Here is a 24,065-nt window from a genome sequence, read left to right as displayed (position 1 = left end):
ATTAGTAACGAAATTAGAGATTCGCTACTACAAATTTGTGATACAATGACACTTGTAATCAATAGAAAAGTGTCACTAAAAATAAAAAGTAAGAAATTTTGAAGAAAAAAAAAGTTAATTTCGAATTTGCATATATATTTGTTGACACAATTTTTTATGTTGTTAATTAACAACATAATTTTTGTATAATTAAAAAAAATCCAAATAAAAAACCATTATTCCAACTTTGTCTCCTTCCTTTCTACAAGACGCTCGCAAACCCACACTTGTCATAACCATGACGAAAATTGAAAATTTTGCGGCCGTGTCCTCTTTCAAACCCTTGTGAAACATCTTCATCTATCATGTTGTGCCTTCCTCCATCCGCGGTCATCTCCCACTGTCGTCATCTCTGCAAAACAATTAGTGTTTTCATTAAAAAAAAACAAAAAGAAAAGAGGATTACAGTTTCTTTTACATAAAAATCCTATGCACAGGCTGCCACCATCATATCTCACCTGTCTATCGTGCACTTCGTCTGACTCGAGCCAACGTTTAGTTGCTCATCGCTCGGAACGAAGCCTTGCCGATCGCACTGCCAGTATCATGGACTGCGACTAGTTGTTGTTGATCTCTATTTTATGGTGGGTTGCCTATCTGTGGACTATGAGTTACTCGAAGCCCAAATAGCTACTCTACGTAGCTAAAAGACGGAGTGTAGTGTAAAGTCATAATGGTGTAATATGACATGTGAATGTAGTAAATTATGGCAATTTATACATATATTAAAAAAAATAAAAATGATTAAAGTTAGGAGTAACTTAGGGTCCGTTTGGTAACGTTCTTGTTTTCTGTTTTCTGATTACATTTTTATTTTTTTTAAGAAACAGAGGTGTTTGGTAACGTTCTCTATTTCTCGTTATACAAAAATTCGAAACGTTTCTCATTCTATAACAAATTATTGGAAAAAAATAGTTTTTCTGTTTCGTTTCTCAACTATTTTTATTAGTTTTCCTTTTTTTTTATGAATTATTTCTATTGGTTTCATTTTCTTTTTTTCTCAATTATTTTTGTGAGTTTCATTTTCCTTTTTCTCAATTATTTTTATTGGTTTTCCTTTCTTTTTTCTCAATTATTTTTATCGGTTTTCTTTTTCATTTTACTCAATTATTTTTATTGATTTACTTTTCCTTTTTCTCAATTATTTTTATTGGTTTCCTTTTCTTTTTTCTCAATTATTTTTATCGGTTTCTTTTTCCTTTTTCTCAATTATTTTTATTAGTTTCATTTTCCTTTTTCTCAATTATTTTTATCGGTTTCTTTTTCCTTTTTCTCAATTATTTTTATTGATTTTCTTTTCCTTTTTCTTAATTATTTTTATTGGTTTCTTTTTCCTTTTTCTCAATTATTTTTATTGGTTTCCTTTTCTTTTTTCTCAATTATTTTTATCCGTTTCCTTTTTTTTTCTCAATTATTTTTCTATTTTCTTTTTCATTTTCATTTTTCCAGGTGATTTCCTTTTTCTTTCTCTTATGTCTATCTTCTTCCCCAAATAACCACTCTTCACGTGGTTTCCTTTTTCTTTTCCTCTTATCTTCATCGTCTTCCCCAAATAACCATCGTCTTCCGCTACACAACGTCTTTCTCTTTGCCGGATCTAGGTTTTTTTCTTTCTCTTCATGTGGATTTGGGTTTCCATTGTGGGTTTGCTTCGGATTTGTGTTTTCGCCATAGGTCTTTGTCTTCCTCTTTGCCGTAGATTTCAATCCTCCTCTTCATCGTGGGTTTTCATCTTTCTCCTCCTCCCTGGCTCTATCTTTCAGATCTCAATCTTGATCTCCATAAGATTACTAGAAGACTTTTCTATCTAGATTTGATAAATTGAATGGTGTAATGTTTAATTGAATTAGATGTGAATAAAATAAACAATAAATCTCAAAGAAAATAAGTAAACAAGAAACAGTTATCAAACACATTTTCTATTTTTGCTTCTTGTTTCTTGAAAAAAAAAAGTTATCAAACAAGAAGCATAAACAGTTATCAAACAGTATTAAAAAACATTCATGGTTTCTTGTTCTAAAAAAAGAAGGAACAGAGAACAGAAAACAGAAAACATTACCAAACGAACCCTTAACTTGTACCGACAAAAAGAAGTTTTTGAAATGACAATTTTAGAGTGATAAATACATCTAAGTAATTAAAAATGCCACATTTTAAAGTTGAGATCAAAATGGTAGCTTTCTCCCTGTACAAGATTATGATTGTATTTTAAAATATTTAATGGTTACTTGGATTGTAATAGTTAGTGTCTAGAGCACAAACTATTTTAGTGTAACTAGCTAATTATCATAATTTGTGTTTGGAGTGTAAAATATTTTTATTTGAATAGAAAATAATAAACGTTGTATCAAAATGAAAAAGAGAGGATGAAAAAAAATAGTAAGTAATGTAACAAATAAAGCTATAAATATAGTTGGTATCTCCAACGTAGAGTGAACTATAATAACCTATTATGTCGAACAGCTGTACAAAGAAAGGAATAAAAACAATATTGCATTAATTGACTTCAACTTGTTTTTATTTTAAATAGAGACTGAAGTGAGCATTTATTATGACATTTGGATTTATAAAGAAAGAATTAATTCAAACATAGACTATTGACTTGGGAAGAAATATTCATATTTTGTAGTTCTGTTTTCCTAAGTCAACTGATTTGCTTGCTCAAGAGATAAATCATTATTAGATTCTAGATCTGAATTATATTTTAATTTATACTTTTATTTGTTTGGATTAGATCTTATAATGAACCAACTTTTTGTTCTATTGTAGTTTCTAAAACATATTAATTTATTGATAAAATAAATACTTAATTCATCTTTTACTTGTAAGGACATATTAATTTTAATCATTTCAATTATTTACTAACATGGCTAACTATTATAATTTAATTTTAAATAAATAATTGGAGTTTTTTCAAAAATATAACAATTCGACCAAATATTTATACCGTATAAAGTAATTTGGAAAAATGAAAAAGCTCACAATAGGAAATACAAAAATGTTTCAATCAACATGCGATTAATCGGACACACATGCGTGTAATTTTTTTTCTAAACAATCATGATATGTGTTCATGTAGTAGTATCAAAACTATTGTGTAATCTTTTTTAGCGATGACAAAAATACTTCAAATCTAAATGATCGTGTTAACTATAGTAAATGATTGTTTAGATCATATTCACATGATCCGTTTAGTTCTTTTTAAACAATAGGAAAAAAGGCTTCAAATCTAAACGATCGTATTGACTACGTAAACGATTGTTTAGATCATATCCACATGATTATATACTTCTTTTTAAACAATGAAAAATTGGCTTTATATTTAAGCGATTGTATTGACCATACTAAATGGTCGTGTTGACTTGATAAGTCATTGTTTAGATCATATCAAAATGATATTTAAACGAGATCTTGATATTTTGGAAAAGGAGCTGGAAGAAAGAAAGAGAAGATAAAGAAAGAAAGAAAAATAAGATAGATAAAAATATAAGAAAGAAAATCTAGAAGAGAAGCTGAATAAATCTGAAAGTGAAGATGAATAAATCGCAACGAAGAAGAAGAAAGAAAAGTAACAAATCATATGCAATATCAAGAGAAAATTTAAAATTTCTGAAAATATTTTACCAACTTGATGAACTTTTTATTTTTGTTATATTTGCTGTAAATCTTTTGGTGTTTTGTTAAATTTATAAAAATAATTAACCTAAACAATTTGATGGAAAGTTTCATTTAATAGTAATATAATTAACCATCTTTACAACAAAGAAAAAATACATTTAGTTAATTATTTAATTAATTAAATACATAACAAAATAGTTAATTAGGAAAAAAAAATTGAAATTTGACTGCCACACATAATTTAACTCCAAACCAGAATTTAAAAAACAGTAAAATAAATTAAAATACTTATAAGCTCCAACAAAAATTTTAGATTTTATAAATGATAGAAATCGATAGATTTCTTCTATTACTGATTATCAATGTCACTTATAGAAATATATCGATGTTTGTCAAAATGTTTGTTATAGATATAATCTAAAATTTTGTTATAGCTTGTAAATATTTTGTCAAATTTACTATTTTTTACAATTTTTCTCTGACTTAATTGTAAATCATATATCTACTCCATTCTTTACAACTCAAAGATTCAAATCTTTCTAACTTTAGATTTATTTACTACATTAGTGAAGAAAAAGAGTTAGTAAACATTTATTTATAAATAAAATATTTAAAATATTATTTTGATCCATATACTTCGAACAAATCTTAAATTTAGCCTACAATGCTAGTTTATTGTTGATTTTTTTATGAAAAAATGATACTTTTAAAATAGCAAAATAAATTAAAATACTTACAAGCTATAACAAAATTTTAAATTTTATCGTTAATGGTTTTCTATCACTATAACATATCTATTACTATTAGTGATAGAATTTGCTATAAGTTGCAAATATTTTGTAAAATCTACTATTTTCGTTTAGATTTAGCTACCAAAATCTAAACGATTAGCTAAATCTAAACGATTGTGTAACAAAAAATAGTCAAATATAAACGATCGTGTATCAAATAATAAGAAAATCTGAACGATCGTGTATCAAATAATAGTCAAACTTAAACAATCGTGTACCAAAGAATATTGAGAAAAATAGTTTAGATTTGGGTAATCCAATTTTAAATGATCAAATCTAAATGATCGTGTAGCAAAAAAATAACAAAATATAAATGATCGTGTACCAAATGAATCTTAAAAAAAAAATTGTTTAGATTTGAGTAGTCAAATCTAAACGATCTTGGTACATGATCATGTACCAAATATATTACGCGTGCGAGTGTCAAATTAATTGAGTGTTGATAGATGTATTTTTTGATGTTTTATTGTGGACTTATGTACTTTTTCCGTTTTCTAAATTATTCTATATAGTATAAATATTTTGTTATTTTTTTAAAAATCATAAATATACTTAATTATAAAGTCATATTTAAAAATAATAAAATTTGGTTATAAACGAGATATATATATCATTCTCCATGTCCAAATTTTGTTAACGATAATGATAAAAGAAATTATAAATTGTTTAAAAAATAAAATTATATTGATAAAAACAATCTTAAAATTGTATGAATTTTGTTTAGTAATAAAAAAAATAAAAAGATTTATGAAAATTAGTCTAATATGAAATTTAAAAATTTAAATCAAAACTCAAATAGTGTAGAAAATTAGATACTAATTTTGGAATTTTCAAACCAAAAATCAAAATTGATGTCAAAATATCAGCATGGAAATAGAAAATTCATTCACACTCAAACGGAAACAACCAAAGTGGTGTATTCGACCAATTAATTATAGTATAATAATGAAACTGTTGTATTAATTATAGTGTAATTAAAGGTATTGTGAAGGACATTTTAGGTTAAGCAAATATGTATACAAGTGGATCCCATGCATTTTGCTATAATTCAAAAGGATCCCACTTTTTGTTATTTGTCCAAATCATACTTTAATTAACCGTTTGTGTTCATATACCAAAATAATAAGAGTAGTTTTGAAACCTTTTGTAAGTTTGATAGCACTTTTAAAACTAAACACTAACTATTTCCATCTAAATCTAAGAGTAAGGATAATTTTTAAATCTTTTTTTTTTTAAATATTGAACAAAGCACAAAAATATTTTTTAGAAAAGAAAAAAGCTAACAAGCCTACAAACCTATGACGTGAAATAACAAAAATACACCTACAATTAATAAGTCACACACGCGTAAAAAAATAATCTTATACCTAGTCTAAACGATCTCTCAGCAACAATATGTTAGCAAGTCTAAACGATATTGTACTCTTATACCAAATCTAAACAATCTTGTATCATTCTATCTAATCTAAACAATTTTGTAGCAAGTCTAAACGAACTCGTAGTAAGTATAAACGATCTTATTTCTAATCTAAACAGTCTTGTACTAAATCAAAACGATTTATTAGCATAGATCATTGTTTATTTAGGATAGACAACTAATCGTTTAGATATTGATACACGATCATTTAGATCATGTACCAACATCATTTAGATCTTATACCAAGAAGAAGAAGAAAAAAAGATGAGGAATGAAGAAGAAGAAAGAAATTGTGAAAAAGCAAATAAAGAAATTGATAAATATTTTTATAAATAATCATAATATTATAAAATATAAAAAAAGTAATAAATAATATTTTGATATTTGGTTATATTTAAAAAACAATTTAAACTACCAAAATTATGTATAATCTATATAATTGAGCGAAAAATGGCATTAAAGTATGAGGACAAGTCTAAATGGTATAATAAAAGGATATTTTAATGATTGAGTTATAGCCGAAAAGATAAGTAATAACCACAATTTAATTACATTTTGTGTTTAAGGTCAATTATTCAATCAATTATTTAATAAGAAAAATAGTCTCATACGGCGTTTAAAAATGTGTCACACGCGTGAGAGCTTTGGAAGCGTGGGTGGTGGTATATCTTGAATATTTTGTCTCTCACGTGACTCAACAGACGAGTTTCTTCCGCTACCAATGGGTCCGGGTCAGGTTTTCTTGACTTAATTTACTTAAACATACCCACTAACTATCTTTATTTTCATTTCCCCCCCTCCCTCCTTATTTATCTATAATCCTTTATAAGTACCGGACAAATTGTATTTACTAGTTCGTTACCCACTTACCATTGAAATTCGGAAATTGATCCCAGTTCTACTCTAATCCCCCATCTTCACACTTCTCCCTCTTCATTTAATTATTCATTTCCCTTTTTGATTTCTTTTCAAGTAATTGACAGCCAATTATGAACAAAGCGGCTGTATAAAATCAAGAGAGACGCCTCGTTTCTTACGCACAAATATTTCATATATATGAATTTCCTCTTTTTACAGATCCAGACGTTTTTTTTGTACATTTCTTCTAAGCAAAATGAGCAGTAACAGAGAAGTTGGTTTCTAGTTTTCTTTTTTTTTTTTTGTATAAATTCCGCAGTTGAAAAGAATTGGGCACAGAAAGGTTTGAGAATCAATGGCGAAATCAGAGTCTGGCATCATGATCATCATATGCATTTACTCTGCTTATTTGTTATTGACGGCACCGTTATTCCACTGCGTCCTCGGCGGCAACGACGGCATCGGCGCAACTTACGATGGAAGATCCTTGATCGTCAATGGCGAACACAAACTGCTCTTCTCTGGTTCCATTCACTATCCACGGAGCACTCCTGATGTAAGCTTGATTAACTATTTCTTACTTTTTCTTCATCGTCTTTGATCTTCTGCGATGGTTTCGATGCTTTCTGATTCTATAATTTGAGTTTAGCAATTCATGGCGGTTGAATTTTCACTGTGAAATTTTTTGGTGGGAAAGTAAATTTTCTATGGATCATCCATTTCACATTGGTTAGAGGTTTTAGGTTAGTTTAAAAAGGGAAATGAAATGCGTTTTGTTATTGATAACCGTATTGGTTCATCGTTCATGTCTGTGCATTTTTGTAAATCTACTTTTTTGAAAAATGGAATTTCTGTGTCTCTCTCTTTTCTTTTCTTTTTTCAGAAATTGTGTTTTGATTGTTAAAGTTTCCCGCCAACGGAGGTAGTAAATTGCTGTTTACGGCATTATTCAAAATTCTGGAGTAGAATTCACTTCATTATAAATATAATATTTTGGCATTTCTATATTTGTTTTAAGTGTAATTCAATTCAAAACGAATTTCTTGGAATTAGGTGCAATCAAAAGCAGCAATTCTGATCTTTAATTTTCCCTTCCTTGAAAACATTTAGTTTTGTTATAATTTATAAATATAATAAGAACTAGATATTCACTCCCTAAGTTTTCCAATTATTTCTTAAACCAAAGGCTTCATTGCATATGTGTGCCTGATGAACTGTTTATTATTATTTTTTAATATATAAGAAGTTATAGGAAAGTTATGGAAAATAGTAAATAGGTTGAAAATTATTTACAAAATATAATAAATTTCATATTAAATTTTTATGATTTGATTTTTTTTTATATTTTATATTTTACTATATTTGAAAAGGCTAAAATTATGAAAATATAAACAATGTTTTTAAATAATATTTTGATTACATTTTTTAATGTTACTATAATTTTAAACATTACTTTTGTTCGGTGTTTGAAATTTTATATTTTTCGGTGTTTGAAATTTTGTGTTTTCATCATTTTATGTTTTCATCTACCAATTAAAATTATTGTGTTAAATTTATATCTTGCAATAAAAAAAATTAATTGACATTAAACAAAATTTTTAGTACCACATTAATTTTAGTATTTGTATGTAGATGTGGTTGTGTTCTTAGTCACTTCAACTGCTGATGGGATAGTCTAAGATTGAGTTTGAAAACGAGTGGTTTGGCAATTACCTCTATTTCTTTTTTTTCTCTCTCTTATTTATTTTGTTTACTTATTTGAAAAATGTGCTATTAGAGAATGAAGTTTTTGACTTGGATATTCACAATAAGTTTTTCCTTTTTTTTACTATTCAACTATGTTTATATTGGTATAATGACTTCATTTTTAGTGCTGAAGTTGAGTATAATGATTTCATATGTTATGTTTGCTATTTTAATTTTTTGCATCACTATTTTTTATTTGACGTCATTTTCACCTCTATACATAAAAGAAGAAATAAGAGTTTTCTTACAAATTTTAAAGAAAAATAAAAATAAAATTTTGCAAAACTATACATTACTCCATTTTAAAATTAATTTAAAAAATTAATCTTGCAAACATCCTGTTAAATAAGTCTGTTAGTGTTTCTTTGTTTTGTTACTCCCAAAAATCTTTAAAAACTAAGTCAAATGTTTAGAAAACAAGAAAAAAAATTGAATAAAAAAGCATAGATTTTAATCATAAGTCTAAAAATGAACTCATTTATCAAACAAGTTTTTCTTCGAAAAAAACATGATTTTAAAGAACAGATACTAAATGCAGCCTTGGAAAGCGAACAAAATACATACATACATATATATATTAAACATCATGTGATACACGTCACCGCACAGTGGACGAATGAAAAGTCTCTCCATGAAATTCAAAATCAAGCGTGGAAGTAACTGTCAGAGAAAAAGGCTGGATCTCAAGAACAGCTCATCGCATGCATAATTCAATTGGCCACAGCATTTTTCACCTGTGCTTCAGTTGTTTGAACAAGTTTGAATTAAGACGATTCCTTTTGTCCTTTTTTGTTAATTTGTTATGTAGATGTGGCCTTCTTTGATAGCCAAAGCAAAGGAAGGTGGAATAGACGTTATACAAACCTACGTGTTCTGGAACCTTCACGAACCCCAACAAGGAACGGTAACTCAATGATGTTTCTCTACTCCCTATGTAGCTCTACAACTTTAGGTGACATGGCAATGAATTGTATTCCTTACTCTTTTCCAGTATGAATTTAGTGGAAGACGTGATATAGTAAGATTTGTGAAAGAAATACAAGCTCAAGGACTATATGCTTGCCTTAGGATTGGACCCTTCATTGAGGCTGAATGGAGTTATGGGTAAAGACTGATAGATTTATATTTCCCTTTGTTTTCATTACGTTCTGCGTTCGTATTTTCTTTCGTTGAATAAAGAAAAGTTAAACTTTATGTCTCAACTATTACCTAATAAATAACGTCCATTTCTTGGTCCTTGTCTTAACTTTCTAATAACAGAGGTCTACCATTTTGGTTACATGATGTTCTTGGAATTGTTTATCGATCTGACAACGAACCATTTAAGGTATACCTCTGTTTTTCCCCCTTTTTTCTTTTACAAATTGGGTGATCTAAACCATGAATTTCTTGGTCCTAGCATGCATTGATTAAGCTAAGCTTTTAATGGCTCTGTTTGTAGTATTGATATAGTTAATTGAGCAATATTTGGATGCAGGGTCACACTCATGCATCTTTCTGTAGCTAAAATAATAAAATGATATTTAAATTTATATTTACCGTAGTCCATTTAAGTTGGGATAACCAAGCGAGTCGTTACATTTTCATGGTCACTCTGCACCTTTAATGGCAGCTTCACATGCAAAACTTCACAACGAAGATCGTGAACATGATGAAGTCGGAAGGCTTATATGCTTCACAAGGAGGACCAATTATACTTTCACAGGTTTGAGCCAATGGCAAATAACTACTCCATTGAATTTCTTTTTAATTTATGTTTCAATTTTGTGTTCATTGTGCTCCTTATTATGAGAAATCATGGATGGAATTGCAGATTGAGAATGAATACACATTGGTGGAGGCAGCCTTTGGTGAGAAGGGACCGCCTTATGTTCAATGGGCAGCAAAAATGGCTGTTAGCCTTCAGACTGGTGTGCCATGGAGCATGTGCAAGCAAAACGATGCACCTGACCCTGTGGTATTTTTCTGTCAAAAGTACTAAGTAAGTATACATTAATTACTTTTCCTCTCTATCTCTAACGTGTTCATTTTTATATTTATCATGGCAGATTAATACGTGTAATGGGATGAGATGCGGAGAAACATTCACAGGACCAAATTCACCCAATAAGCCATCTATTTGGACTGAGAATTGGACTAGTTTGTATGTTTTGCGGTTGGATTGTATCCAGATATCTTGCGTATCATTTTCACGAAAATAGAGGAAGAATATGCTTCTTATTTGAACGTTAATAGAGATTGTTAATTACTTGAATATCAGATTAAAATTTGTTGTTTAAAGATCAATAACCTTTATGTTTATTTGGGGGCGTGGGATTACAGTTATCAAACATATGGTGAAGAACCGTACATAAGATCAGCAGAGGAGATCGCATTTCATGTTGCTCTTTTCATTGCTGCAAAGAATGGGACTTATGTCAATTATTATATGGTAGTGATACAAATCTCTCTCTCAATTTTTTGTTTGTTTCTATCAACCTAACTAAGATGTACATGTTTAACTTGAACCAAAACCGCTGTCCATTTTTTACATTAGTATCATGGAGGAACAAACTTTGGAAGATCAGCCTCTGCATTTATGATCACAGGTTATTATGACCAAAGCCCCCTGGACGAATATGGTATGACAATTTCTAAAACTACCCATCTTAATAAAATTAGCTCAATTGTTCGAACTTTGCATCAACTAAAAACTGTTTACCACATTTTGACTGCAGGTTTAACTAGGGAACCAAAATGGGGTCATCTTAAAGAGTTACATGCTGCAGTTAAGCTATGCTCCACCCCTTTGCTCACTGGAACAAAATCTAATTTCTCATTGGGACAATCAGTAGAAGTAAGCTTTAACATGTTTCTAACTCCATTCCATGCAAAATAAAATACTGTTCCTCCCGTCAACGTTGAAAATGGAATGTTGTATACTAAATACAGGACCAAAGGATGAGAATGATAATTATTTACTTATTGCTGTTGCTATTCTCGAAAATTGTAGATCACTCATGATTTTGAATAATAACTGGTTTGACTTTTAAAAATTATGTATGATTCTCACTATTTCTCATGGTGTTTTCATCTCTACTGAATCATTTCTCGTGATGTTTTCATCTATCTACTTGGTGAAGATTTGAGTTACTAGAAAAATTCCAAAAGTAAAAACAAGTTTTAAAAACTACTGATTTTTAGTTTTGAAAATTTTGCTTTTATTTTAGCAACAGTTCAAGAAACCGGGTGAAAATAAAGTTTATTAGTTTATTGTTTAAAAAAAAAAAAAACTAAAAGGTCAAATGATTGTTAAATGGCTTTAGTCATCGTTTTTATTTTTTTTGGCAGGCCATTGTCTTCAAAACGGAGTCCAATGAATGTGCTGCCTTTTTGGTGAATAGGGGAGCCATAGACTCGAATGTCCTCTTTCAAAATGTTACTTATGAGCTACCTCTCGGATCTATCAGCATCTTACCAGATTGTAAAAATGTGGCCTTCAATACTAGAAGGGTAAGATTTATACTAACTAGTAGAAAGTTTTTAGCAACGACTTTATTTCTCCTCATCAATTTCAACCGTTGAAATGATCAGGTAAGTGTACAACATAATACAAGATCAATGATGGCAGTACAAAAGTTCGATTTGTTAGAATGGGAAGAATTCAAGGAACCGATACCTAACATTGATGATACTGAATTAAGAGCAAACGAATTATTAGAGCATATGGGTACTACAAAAGACAGATCAGATTATCTTTGGTACACTTTTAGGTAAGTTATAAGTGAGAAATCAACCAGCTGATTATTCTTGAATTCGATAAAGAATGGTTGGAAGTCAATGAACTAGTTCAGTTATGTGGCTTGATTGGAATGTAGGGTTCAACAAGATTCACCTGACTCTCAACAAACACTTGAAGTGGATTCTCGAGCTCATGCCTTACATGCATTTGTCAATGGAGATTATGCAGGCTAGTCTTATCTTCCTTTTTATGGTTGAAAGTTGAAACTCGAAGAAACCACAATACCGAGCATTTAAAAGTTGATGTTTTATAGGCTCCGCCCATGGAATTTACAAAGAAAAAGGTTTCTCTTTGGCGAAAAATATTACATTGAGAAATGGCATCAACAATATCTCATTGCTCAGTGTAATGGTTGGGTTACCGGTACGAATCTTTTAATCTTCCCTTCCATAGTTGATATGTCTTAACGCTGTACGCTTAGTGAATTCTGATAGTTTTAATGCGAAAAGGATTCTGGAGCATTTCTTGAGACCAGAGTTGCTGGACTGCGAAGAGTGGGAATTCAAGGCGAGGATTTCTCAGAACAACATTGGGGATACAAGGTTCATTAACTTTTAAACTCCTAATATGAGTTCATATACACTTGAATCTGATGTAATATGCACAAAAGAGTACACATCCGCAAGCACATACTTAAAACTAACCTCTTGTTAATATTTTTGCAAAGGTTGGCCTATCAGGAGAGCAATCCCAAATATTTTTAGACACTGGGTCAAGCAATGTTCAGTGGAGCAGGTTAGGAAACTCTTCTCAGCCGCTCACATGGTACAAGGTACTACCAATAATCAATAGCAACTATCTTGAATTCAAATGTTCATTAACTGACCTTTGTCATTGTCATTCATTGCTAATCGGGCAGACTCAGTTTGATGCACCTCCTGGTGATGATCCAATTGCACTGAACCTTGGTTCCATGGGGAAGGGTGCAGTTTGGGTTAATGGCCGGGGCATTGGTCGGTACTGGGTCTCGTTCCTCACCCCAAAAGGAGAGCCTTCACAGAAATGGTAAATGGTTTACTCACCTTGATATTTAGTGTTATATCATACTTTATGTCTCATATTTCCTTCCACTAGTTTCCTGCATCTTTATACAATTCTGTCTCTCCTTCAATCCAGGTATAATGTACCACGTTCCTTCCTTAAGCCAACTGACAACCAGTTAGTTATTCTTGAAGAAGAAACAGGAAACCCAGTTGAGATATCTTTGGATTCCGTTTTGATTACCAAAACATGTGGGCAAGTGTCTGAATCACATTATCCTTTAGTAGCTTCGTGGATGGGTGCAAAGAAACAAAAGGTAAGAAGAGTGAAGAACAGAACCAGAAGGCCTAAGGTCCAATTAAGCTGCCCTAGTAAAAAGAAAATCTCCAACATCTTATTTGCAAGCTTTGGTACCCCATCTGGTGATTGTCAAAGCTATGCTATTGGACTGTGTCACTCGCCAAACTCCAGAGCCATTGTAGAACATGTGAGTTTTTTCCTGAAACACATTAGCATTCTATAAAGAAAGTGGTATCTTGCATTAAATTAAAGGCAATCAAGACAATAGCTCACATGAAAATTGCATTGTGATGTTTCAGGCATGTCTAGGGAGGGCCAAATGCTCGATTCCAATCTCAAATCTGAACTTTCGAGGCGATCCATGTCCACATGTCACGAAAACATTGTTGGTCGATGCACAATGCACATAAATGATCAAATACGCCTAGCATGAAGTAGATGGCATGATAATTCACAGTAGCTTTCAATATATAAATAGCTTTAGCAATAATCTTCTCCCTTACCACAGCTTATTTCATTCTTTTTGATGTCCTAGAAACATTTACACAATACTTCAATTATTAATTGATTCATGTCAAGTCTCTACAATAAAATGCAACCACAGTTCTCTTGTTACAGAAAATCAATTTTTTTCGCAACTGAACTTTCCTAACATATTACAATTGAAATGCTGCAAAGGAATGGAATGTGAGACTTCCCCAAAAGTGGTGAATAAATTCTGCGTTCTTCCTTAAGGAGGAAACACCATCAAGCCAAAGCAAACCAAAATATTTAAGTACTATATTCCTATCGAAAACTTTACTCGTTCAGAAGCAAGCAAAGCTTAGCATTAATCACATCAATCATCATTCGGTATCCCACATTTACCAGTAATTTGTACTTTGAACAAACCTCTCGCATCTTCATCTTTGATCTTTGAACAAACCTTTGAATCTTGCTCTACAAGAGAAATCAGGATTTACCTCAACCTCGAAAACCTGGGACCAACTAAATATAGCTATTCACATTGGTCTATGTTACCAGCATGCGCCATATCTTTCTGCTGCTTTGTAGATCTTTTCCTTTTGGTATTCTCAAGATTTGCTGGTAAAAGGGCCTTCTGTTGAGGCAACTCAGCGATGAAAAGTAGAGTTTGAGCCCATCCAGCATATTTTCCATACTTGCTGACAAATGCCTCAGCCACACGATTGCAAAGCTTTGGTGTTAGGCGTGCACCAGCAAGCTCAGGAACAAGGTACCTTGTAGCAATCTTTTCATCCCAAACAAGAAAAAAGCCTTACATCAACTTCCAACAAAACCAAAATCGACATAACTAAAACTAATCCGATAAAGCCTACAACCCCAAATCTATGTTCACTTCTATTTATTTGAACACAAACTTCTCCCAGTAAGCAATATCTTTCCTCTTTTCAGCCCCCACAGAGGAGAAGGATTAAAGTTCTCAATTGCAGACAAGCAAAGCCCCTTGGGTTTATAAGAATGAAACTTAAATAATTTTAATTCACATGAAAAAGGAGATACTACCTGCCAGACATGTGTGTCAACAGGAATGGCGTGGTGCTGGTCGAGAGAGAAGAGGGCAACACAAGCTGCTACCTTTGGACCCACGCCCGGTAAAGTAGAAAGGGCTTCGATCACCTCTTCAAGATCCGAATCACGAAGGGACAGAAGCCATTCTGCACCTCCAACAGGTTTTGCTTTTAGTGCATTCACAGCGCCAATTATGTATTTAGCCCTGCTTATTCACATTAAGCTATCAATAAAACCATCCATACAGCATACTGCCTGTTCAATAATCATTTTGTTTTTAGTTTTATGTATTAAAAAACTAAGCTTATATACACTATGCCTAACTGTATAGGTTCCTTGCATTGTTACGAAGCCAAAATTTTAAAACTTAAGAAAACCTATAGGTTTCTTAATTTATTATCTACTACCTACCAATATTTTCAAAAATCAAGCCATGTTTTGAAAACTAAAGAAAGAAGGTTTTAAAAATTGGTTTCTGTTTTCCGAATTTGGCTTAAACTTCAACTTTTTAACTTAAATATATGAAAAACATAAGAAATTGAGAGGAAATAGGTTTAAAAAAACAAATGGTTAACAAATCCCTAATGTTTTTGGTTGTGAAACTTTGGCTCAGAAATCCAATGTGCTCTGAAGTCTGAAGTAATGAGAAAAAGTTCATAAAATATGCGAGAAAACAACCAAAAGCAGAAAATCAAAAAGGAATTTTTAAGATTGATGATGGTGTTAGCACAATGGAGCTCTCTTATTTATCCTGATGAAATGATATTTTCTACATTTAGCCTAAGCTAACATAAGTTGTACTTTTGGTTTCACTTTAATGTCCTATAACATCTCATAGTCATAGACTCATAGGTATTTTCCTTCCTACAATGTGGGAAGCGTCCCCATCCTCACAGATAGAGCTAATGAAATAGAGAGATTAACCTGTAACCAAAGCCTGCCTCTCTAAGCTCAGCCTCAGAGACCAAGGACAGCCTCTCCAAAGAAGGGAATTCATAGAAATCAAAACCTCCAACATTACCCAAATAATTCCCAAGTGATGAGATGTAATCCACCATTTTGGTGATTCTCCCAATATTATTATTGGAAGAACACAAAAACTGAATCAAACATTCAAGTGGGTCTTGCCTGAGAACTCGAGCCCCCTCAAAATGGCGAGCCAACGCATCGAATCTCGGATCAGCCGCCGAGAATACCTCCCAAATGGAGCTCAGGGAGATGCTGGCATTAAGAAAATCAAGTAATGCCAATCTGGCGGCGGCGGAGGAGGATGTAGAAGAAAAGTGAAGGCAATATGAAACGTCGCCGTTTGGAAGATGGTTGAGAGAGATGAGATGAGAGCCAACGACGCCGGTGAACTCAAAGGGGTTGGTTTGTTTCCAACGGAAGGTTTGGCCGGTGGGGAAAGTGAGAGGCAAAGAGAGGTCTGATCTGGTGAGATTTAGAGAGACCCAGTTGGAGGATGATGGGGATTGGGGGGATTTGAGGAGAGGTAGGGTTTTGTTTGGGTTTTTGGACGAGTGGTGGAGGGAGACAGTGGTTGGTTTTGAATGGGAGAGTTGAGGAGTAGGAGGAGATGGAGGCGGTGGCGATGGCTTGGTGGAGGGAGTGGAGGGAGGAGTGGGTTTGAGCCTCTTCGTCATTAGAAGAAGGGGTTTGAATGACAATGAAGGCATTTGGAGGGTTATGAGCGGTGCATTCCCTCAAATACTGACCATCAACGACCAAACTGCCTCTTCAAATATGTGAAAAAGAGTTATTTTTCTAATTTTGCTCTAAGATTTTGTTATCTAGTAAAAGAGTTATGAATCTTTTAGGTATTATTAGCATTACCGTTTGACCCTAGATAGTAACAAAATTAATAATTTATTGACGTCACTTTAATCATACATCATCTAAAGATTTTGAAAGTAGATGTAGCCACAAGCAAATAAAAAAACAGTGGGCCATGACGGCACTAAAGCCCATCAGCCCAGAGTTGAATACATGCCTATATTAGGTAACAAGTCTTCTATTCTGGTAGTGGAATATGGGCCAAGTCCTCTCTGAAAGGCAGTGGAGTGACGTCACGAGGCCCAAAAGAATTATTAAGCCCACTTTCCAAATGGGCTTGAGCCACAGCATCGTCCTTCTCGGGTTCAATGTAAGTCACAACCCTATCTTTTCGAAACATTAGGTAAATAACGGCACCAATGTAGGCAGCCATTAAGGGAAACACAGCGATCCCGATGAAAACATTTGCAACTTTGGGTAAATTATTGTGAATTAGCCAGTCCACGAAGGCGGTACTGAGATAATAGATGTTGATGCCGATGATTGCCAGGCCCAATATCCATGAGATTACAATGATCTGGAAAAGAGACCAGATTAGTATAAATGGGTTAATGGGCCGGCCCAAATATGTGGTGGGCCATAGGGGAAGACGAAAGGAGAGAAGATTAGGGCTTACGTATATGGAGTTCTTGTGAGGGCCCATCTTGGTGCTGCTGCTACTGAATTTGAGTAGTGGAATTAGAGCAAACGGAAGCTCGAAGGAAAGGATCATCTGAATGCAAATTACGCATTACCCAACCCATCAAATTCTCATCAATCCAATTTTCCTATCTTCTTTTAATAAGAAAGATATTTGAATCCTTTTTTAGTTGATGTAATTCTATTTCATTAGTTCTTTTTAATATTAAATAAATCATCAAAGTTTTCTGTTGATTTTTTCAAAAAAACAAAAAGTTAGCCTGCCAAATAGTTTCTTTTAGGAAAAAATTATACACAAACCAATATTTAGTTGGTTGTTATATAGTTTATAAATATACTATATAAAAAAATTCTATACAAATTTTAAAATTGAAATCCAATTTCTGAATCCATGGAAACTATTTTTAGCAAACATAACTTAATTAGTTGTAAAATTTGAAGGAAGAAAAAAAAAAGAAAAAGAGAGAAATTACGGATGCAATAATGATGAGACGACCAGCTCCTTGAGGACCGCCAATGATGGAGACGATGAGACTTGGCGTTATTGCAATGGACCTTGTCATTAGATTTCTTGCCCATGTTTTCATTTTCAAGTCCAAAAATCCCTTCAACCAAAATTTGCATTCATTATTATTGTTGTTGTTAATAAATATAATATATTAATGATTAAATACAATACAATACCTGCATGATGAACTGACCGGCATAAGTGCCGGTGATGCTGGAGCTTTGTCCCGATGCAAATAACGCTATGGCGTAAATAGTGGAGCTTGATTTTCCCAATACATTCTGAATCAATATATTCAACATTTATTTCAATATATATAATATTAATGATGCAAATTAAAACGGTACGTTCTTTATAATAATAAGAATAAACCTGGAGGAGGAAGGAGGCGGAGTTGAGAGTTATGTCGGAGCATTGATCGGCGGTTGTTTGGGTGACATTTCCGACGGTACAAACGGTGCCGGAAACAGAAACAACGGCAACGTTTATTAAAAATGCTATGAACAATGCAATTCCGCTCTCTATTAGGAAGTACCTACACGCGTCCTGCATGCCCGCATCAAACCCAAATATATTTTATTTTGATCAAACCATGTTTATAATTTTAACAACAGGTGATGTGATCATAATGGGTTTATTTATGATTACATACGTTGATACCACGGACGGAATTGGGGACTTTCCTTGAGAGCACGAGAGCGGAATGAAGAAACAGGTTGTGCCTGCGCAGTTCCATTAATTCCACACACAAATTACATAGAATTAAATAAAGAAAAAATGAATAGATAGAGGTAGTAGTAGTACGGCATAACGAGGGCTCCCAGAAGAGCAATGGCGTCCGCGGTGGCTCCTTCGCCCTTGAGCTTTGGAACAAACATTCCTTTTAAAACACCGCTCGCCGGAGGCTTCACGTAGCTCATTTCTCCGAAGAAACACGCCGCCATTACGAACACTAATATTGCTATCAACAGTTCCAGCTTCCTCGCCTACGTATACAATATATATCTATTTGATTAATTCATTGATTGATTTATTTCTTCCTAAAAACAACAACAACAAAAGTTAAACCACCAAATATAATTAAATGAATGAATTTACCCCATATCTTTGGAGACCAAGAAGCAGAAGGGTACTTAAACCAGTGAGGAGAACTCCAGCCCAAACAGGAATATGGAATAGAATATTCAGAGCAAAGGCTGTTCCTATCACTACAACAAACAAACACACACACAATATAAAGTTAAATTAAATTAACGAAAATTAATTAATTAGTTTAGAGTGTATAGTAAAATTGAATATATATAATACCTTCTGGAATATCGGCTGCTATTACAGCAACTTCAGCTAACAACCAAAGACAATACTTCACAAATTTTGGATATTCGGCTTTGCACACTTCTGAAAGATGTTTTCCTTCAATTTAAGAAATAATAATAATTAGTGTTAATTAATCAAGTAATCATTAACTGTTCTCGTGATCAGTTCCAATTATTATTTTCAACACCTTTAATTTAAATCTATACAAATCTGAAAGAATTTTAAATATTTGTTTTCTTCGTTTGCTCATTTTAGTGATTTGTTATATAGTTAAAAAAATAATTTAAAACAAAATTATAGTTTCACATAACCAGTATTTTGATTTAAATGTTTATTTTATACAATGTTTCCCTTTAAAAAATATTTATAATAAATTTCATTGCTAACTTGATTTTATTTGTTTTAAATTTGCAATTTAAACAAAAAAAAAAATTTGTCTATAGGATTGTATAACCTAATTTACATTAAAACTATTAAAAGATTTTAGAAGTTTAAAGTTTGGATAAAATTTATCATTAAAAATTATAAATAAATTATTCATAGTACGTGTAATTTGAAATTTTTGATAAATTTATTGATTTAGAATTTAGTACTTATCTTTAATGCTTGATTTCTAAAATTGATCTTTAATAAATTATTTATAGTGTAATAGCTAAATGATTATGAAGTTATGCTTGGAATTTTTTTAAGTTATTTTCTTTCTTCTTTCTATTTTATGTTTTTTTAGCTTATTAGAACATTACTTTTTTTTTATTATTATTATTAATTTATCCGATCTGATCTCTTTATCTTTATGATTTTTGTTTACTTTGATCTCTTATTCTCTTGAATTTGTCAACATATAGAACTTCGTTGAAGGTATCTCTCATATTTTCTTTTTATATTTCGTTAATTTTATTTTTTTTATAAGTAGACATGCATTGACATTTTCTCTAATTTTTACTTATAATTTTGACACATGCAAATACTTTTATTTTAATGTTTTTTATTATAAACGCAGAATTTTAAACATAAAAAAAATTAATTTTTGTTTGAGGGGAGAACAATATTTCATACATGCTTATAAATTTTCAACTCATTTATGTTTTATGGGTATGTGAGTTTTATTTCATCTTATGTATCTATGAAACAAAAACGCGTATAAAGCACGTAGTTTAAATTATATTTTATACAAGTAATTTTTTAATACTTATTAGTCAATGATGATTTAGCTATCGTAATAACTCAAGTTTTTTATTTGTAGCAACATACTCTTCCTCAAATTTAATAAGTAAAAAAATTATAATGTAGTTCACAAATTTAAATTTTAGTATGGTTAAGATTTAATCATAAATTTTACACACATGTAACTAATAAAATGATCAAAAATTAAATTCATCTGTAAATTATTAGTACAAAGTCCATTCCATTTATGAACTAAATTATAAATATTAGCAACTGGAGTGTTTTTTTAATATCATCATTATCTTAATATATTAAATGGAGCAATAAAGGAGAATGTTTGTATACTGTCAATATAGTTCAAACACCCTTCATTTTTTAAAGAAACTATAACTAATTCTTTAGAAAAGGGAAGAAACCTTTTAATTTAGTATCTCTTTAGGTAACTAAGTGTTCTTGTAGCCTTGCAAAATTTCGTTTTTTCAGGTAGAAGGTTAGAATAAAAACTTATTAAAGAAAAAGGTTGGGTGCAAAATAGAAAAGAAAATCAATTAATTCTACACTAATCCTAATTATATATATGATTAGATTAGACTACTTACCGGTGCTTACGCCAAGATTTGCAGCAAGGGATTGAATTATGAGTGCAAATATTAATCCGATAAGCACCACCCATAGAAGCTGCCCATCATAATTCACCATTATATAATGAAAATATTAATATAAATAACTTTTCTTATAAAAGCAACTCCACTTTATTTATGTATTACAATCTCAAATTAAAATTTATGAAAATCAAACCTACTCCAATTCACTCTATTTGGTCGGCCCACTATTTATTTTCTAGTGGTATATATATTTTAGAGTGTTTAAAAACGTCACAATTCTTTCACTATTAAACTGTAATAAGACAGAAATCTCTTGAATTTACATATATAATTCCTATAAACTTCTAAATTTACATCTAACCTTATTATTATTATCATTAGTATAAGGATAATAATCAACATGTTATATTCTTCAGATAATTAACATTTTTGTATACCTCGAACCCGTGATTAGCTCCGGCCTGCAAGTCCGTTTCCACTGCAAATTAATAGGAAAAGAAAAGAAAAAGACACGATAGAGTCTGTCAGGTTACAACTTTGTTCTAAAACTATTTTAAATTAAAACAATTGCAATAAAATATTTCAAACAACTCAAATTAAATATATATATACATATCTATAAAAACAAAACTTTGCTTCCCCACTAGTTAGTTATGCATGTATACTTTATTGTCTAATTCTCTTTAAATGCTCAGAAGTCAAATTCTTTTTAAAAAAATATTTATGATTTGGACATTTATTTATTTATAGTTTATTTTACTCGAAATGGATTTAAGTATATTATTGTTGAATTTCTTTATAAAAAGACCAATAAACTTACGGTTGCCGGGATCAAGGTACGCTAATGAGACGAGAAACCCAGGGCCAACGTATGATAGGAACTTTCTCCATCCAGGTTTCTGAATAATCCAACCACAAAATGTAAATAAAAATAGTACTGTAAATAACAAAATTGTTGAAAATAAATATGGAGATGATCGTGAAAAGACCTGATGGGTGGTGTTTTTTCCTTCTTGGTGATTCTGTGGCTTGAGGGCGTTGGTTGGAGTTGTGATGTTAACCGCCGCTATGCGATTGCTGCCACCACCAAAGGACGGTGTTGCCGCCGTACTCATCTGTGCTTCCATCTGCTGACTTTCCCTTTCTTTCTGATGCCGACTTGACGATTTAACATAATAAGGAGTTTACGTATTTATAATGATGGGTTTGCCAATTCTGTCCTGACGTGGCCACATTTTTTTTCTTCTTCCATTTGCTATACATATAACAAGATTTAAATATTGTCCTTATTTACACTACATTTAAAAGATATTTTCGTTAATTCAAAAGTAAAAAGAAATTTTATTTTAAATGAAAAATCTTCTTAAAATATTTATAAACTAAGAAAGGAGTCTTGCTTTCTCACATCTATTATAAATGTATAAAAATAGTAAAAAATAAAACATTTATAATTCTGCTTTTTGTGATTTTATTTTATGAAATATAAATAGTTTTTCAATTTTCTTTTACTTTTAAAAAACCTCTTAAATAAATTGTGATATTTTAATTTATTTGAAAGTAGTCCAAAGTTAAAAAAATGTCGTAGTTAGCAATTATTATTGCTTTTAAATTTGAAGTTAAAAATTTTAATTTAAATATGTTCTTTTTTAAAAAAAGAAAAAGTTATCTTTTATGATCCTTTGATTAGGATTTTGATTTTAATTTGGTTAGTTTTAATATTTACATTTTTTTTATAACCGTGATTTTTTAAAAAAACAAAGGGTTTAAAAAACCATTCAAAATGATTTATTTTTTAAGAAAAATGAGTTTCTTAAAAGAAGATATTTTTTTAATTCAATATTCCTGACCCTAAATTAAAAAATTGTAATCTTCAACAAAATTAAAACAAATAAAAAGTAGATTTAAAAAATAAAGACAAAAATTATTTATTGGAAACATATATAACTAGAATGACAATTAGTTTTTTTCCCAGATATGTGGTTGGATACATAAAAAATGATGATACATATGTTAACAAATTGTCAAACCATGAATCTCTAATTTTTTTTAAAAAATGCCTTAAATTTTAAAAAATGTTAATTAAAAAAACATCTTTACATTAGGGTTAGATGATCGTTGACAATATGTTTAAAAAATATTCTTGAATTATTGAAAATTTCATAAATACTCTTTAAGCTTAAAAATAGTTTTTTTAAAAAAATTTCTTATTAATCTAATTTTTACCAAAATTCACAAATTCCTAGATAAAAAAAATAAGTTAAAATATAAAACTTCAAAATTTTCCAAAATAAAAAGGAATGGTAAAATAATAATTAGTGGAATAAAAAAAAAAGCTATTAACACTAAACTATTAATAGTCTATTTTATCTATTAGTGTTTCCATTTTTTTCTTTATCCTTATTAGATTTTATTTATTTTGTATTTTCGTTAGCCTGTTAATAGTCAAATATAATTTTTATTTAACTAATTATTGTTTTAGTGATGTTTTTTAAAAAAATTATTTTAAAATTTTGTGATATTTTGTGTAATTTCATGTTTGTAGGTAATTTTTATAAAAAAATTGTTTGAGGAGAAACTTGGTGTAATAGATCATTGAAAGTATTTTTTAACTTTTCTTTTAAGTTCAAAGTTATTTACAAAAGTGTTCAATAATTTGAGGATATTTTCAAAACAAATGTTGGATTCCATTCAAAACGAACAGTAGAAGTATTTTTTTTAAGTTGAAGGGTATTTTTGATTTTTTTTTTTAAATTTTAGCTATATTTTTTTATCCAAAGTCATTTTTCTATAATTTAACCTACTAAATAATCCAAACTATTGACTGCTTTTTTGGATTAATAAAGATGTAAATTTTATTTGGTTTAACCATAAGTCACCCATCCCCTTGAAGATATTGTTCTACTACAAATATAGTGTATAAAAAGAGAGAGAGAGAGAG

At 30.7% G+C, this 24,065-nt stretch overlaps 3 protein-coding genes across 8 annotated transcripts; 1 reads left to right on the top strand and 2 right to left on the bottom strand.

Moving 5' to 3' along the window:
- The first annotated feature begins 6,541 nt into the window (after positions 1 to 6,541).
- On the top strand, positions 6,542 to 14,153 carry LOC101218881 (beta-galactosidase 16). 2 transcript variants are annotated; one of them, XM_011659127.2, is made up of 19 exons: positions 6,542 to 7,279; positions 9,278 to 9,373; positions 9,461 to 9,573; positions 9,730 to 9,796; positions 10,082 to 10,174; positions 10,283 to 10,426; positions 10,518 to 10,612; positions 10,792 to 10,900; positions 11,006 to 11,090; positions 11,187 to 11,305; positions 11,800 to 11,961; positions 12,043 to 12,221; positions 12,327 to 12,418; positions 12,504 to 12,613; positions 12,700 to 12,792; positions 12,918 to 13,022; positions 13,110 to 13,255; positions 13,367 to 13,718; positions 13,831 to 14,153. In XM_011659127.2, exons 1-19 carry the CDS (start codon positions 7,079 to 7,081, stop codon positions 13,939 to 13,941), a joined length of 2,472 nt encoding a protein of 823 aa, XP_011657429.1. In that variant the 5' UTR covers positions 6,542 to 7,078; the 3' UTR covers positions 13,942 to 14,153. The 2 variants fall into 2 exon arrangements, with proteins under 2 accessions (XP_011657429.1, XP_031742962.1); XM_031887102.1 differs by having other exon boundaries at positions 12,918 to 13,255.
- On the bottom strand, positions 12,482 to 16,785 carry LOC101219118 (N-glycosylase/DNA lyase OGG1). 5 transcript variants are annotated; one of them, XR_004217364.1, is made up of 6 exons: positions 15,986 to 16,785; positions 15,056 to 15,266; positions 13,805 to 14,780; positions 13,077 to 13,730; positions 12,895 to 12,957; positions 12,482 to 12,735 (listed from the first exon to the last, which is right to left on the bottom strand). XR_004217364.1 is itself a non-coding variant. In XM_004149761.3 (3 exons), the coding sequence occupies exons 1-3, from the start codon at positions 16,735 to 16,737 to the stop codon at positions 14,529 to 14,531; spliced, it is 1,215 nt and encodes a 404-aa protein (XP_004149809.2). In that variant the 5' UTR covers positions 16,738 to 16,785; the 3' UTR covers positions 13,804 to 14,528. The 5 variants fall into 5 exon arrangements, 1 of the variants encoding a protein (XP_004149809.2); XR_004217363.1 differs by having other exon boundaries at positions 12,895 to 13,730; XR_004217362.1 differs by having other exon boundaries at positions 12,482 to 12,957.
- Positions 16,786 to 16,908: 123 nt separating this feature from the next.
- On the bottom strand, positions 16,909 to 22,269 carry LOC101219356 (metal transporter Nramp5). The gene is made up of 13 exons (XM_011660146.2): positions 22,117 to 22,269; positions 21,948 to 22,026; positions 21,565 to 21,605; positions 21,122 to 21,200; positions 19,350 to 19,454; positions 19,140 to 19,249; positions 18,846 to 19,027; positions 18,694 to 18,763; positions 18,414 to 18,587; positions 18,218 to 18,322; positions 18,007 to 18,138; positions 17,511 to 17,606; positions 16,909 to 17,411 (listed from the first exon to the last, which is right to left on the bottom strand). The coding sequence occupies exons 1-13, from the start codon at positions 22,252 to 22,254 to the stop codon at positions 17,073 to 17,075; spliced, it is 1,650 nt and encodes a 549-aa protein (XP_011658448.2). The 5' UTR covers positions 22,255 to 22,269; the 3' UTR covers positions 16,909 to 17,072.
- Between the last annotated feature and the right edge of the window lie 1,796 nt (positions 22,270 to 24,065).

This window comes from Cucumis sativus, chromosome 6 (genome assembly GCF_000004075.3).
Source record: "Cucumis sativus cultivar 9930 chromosome 6, Cucumber_9930_V3, whole genome shotgun sequence".
NCBI classification, from domain to species: Eukaryota; Viridiplantae; Streptophyta; class Magnoliopsida; order Cucurbitales; family Cucurbitaceae; genus Cucumis; species Cucumis sativus.
The sequence above is the reverse complement of the archived record's forward strand: the minus strand, read 5'-3'. Positions and strand labels throughout refer to the sequence as shown.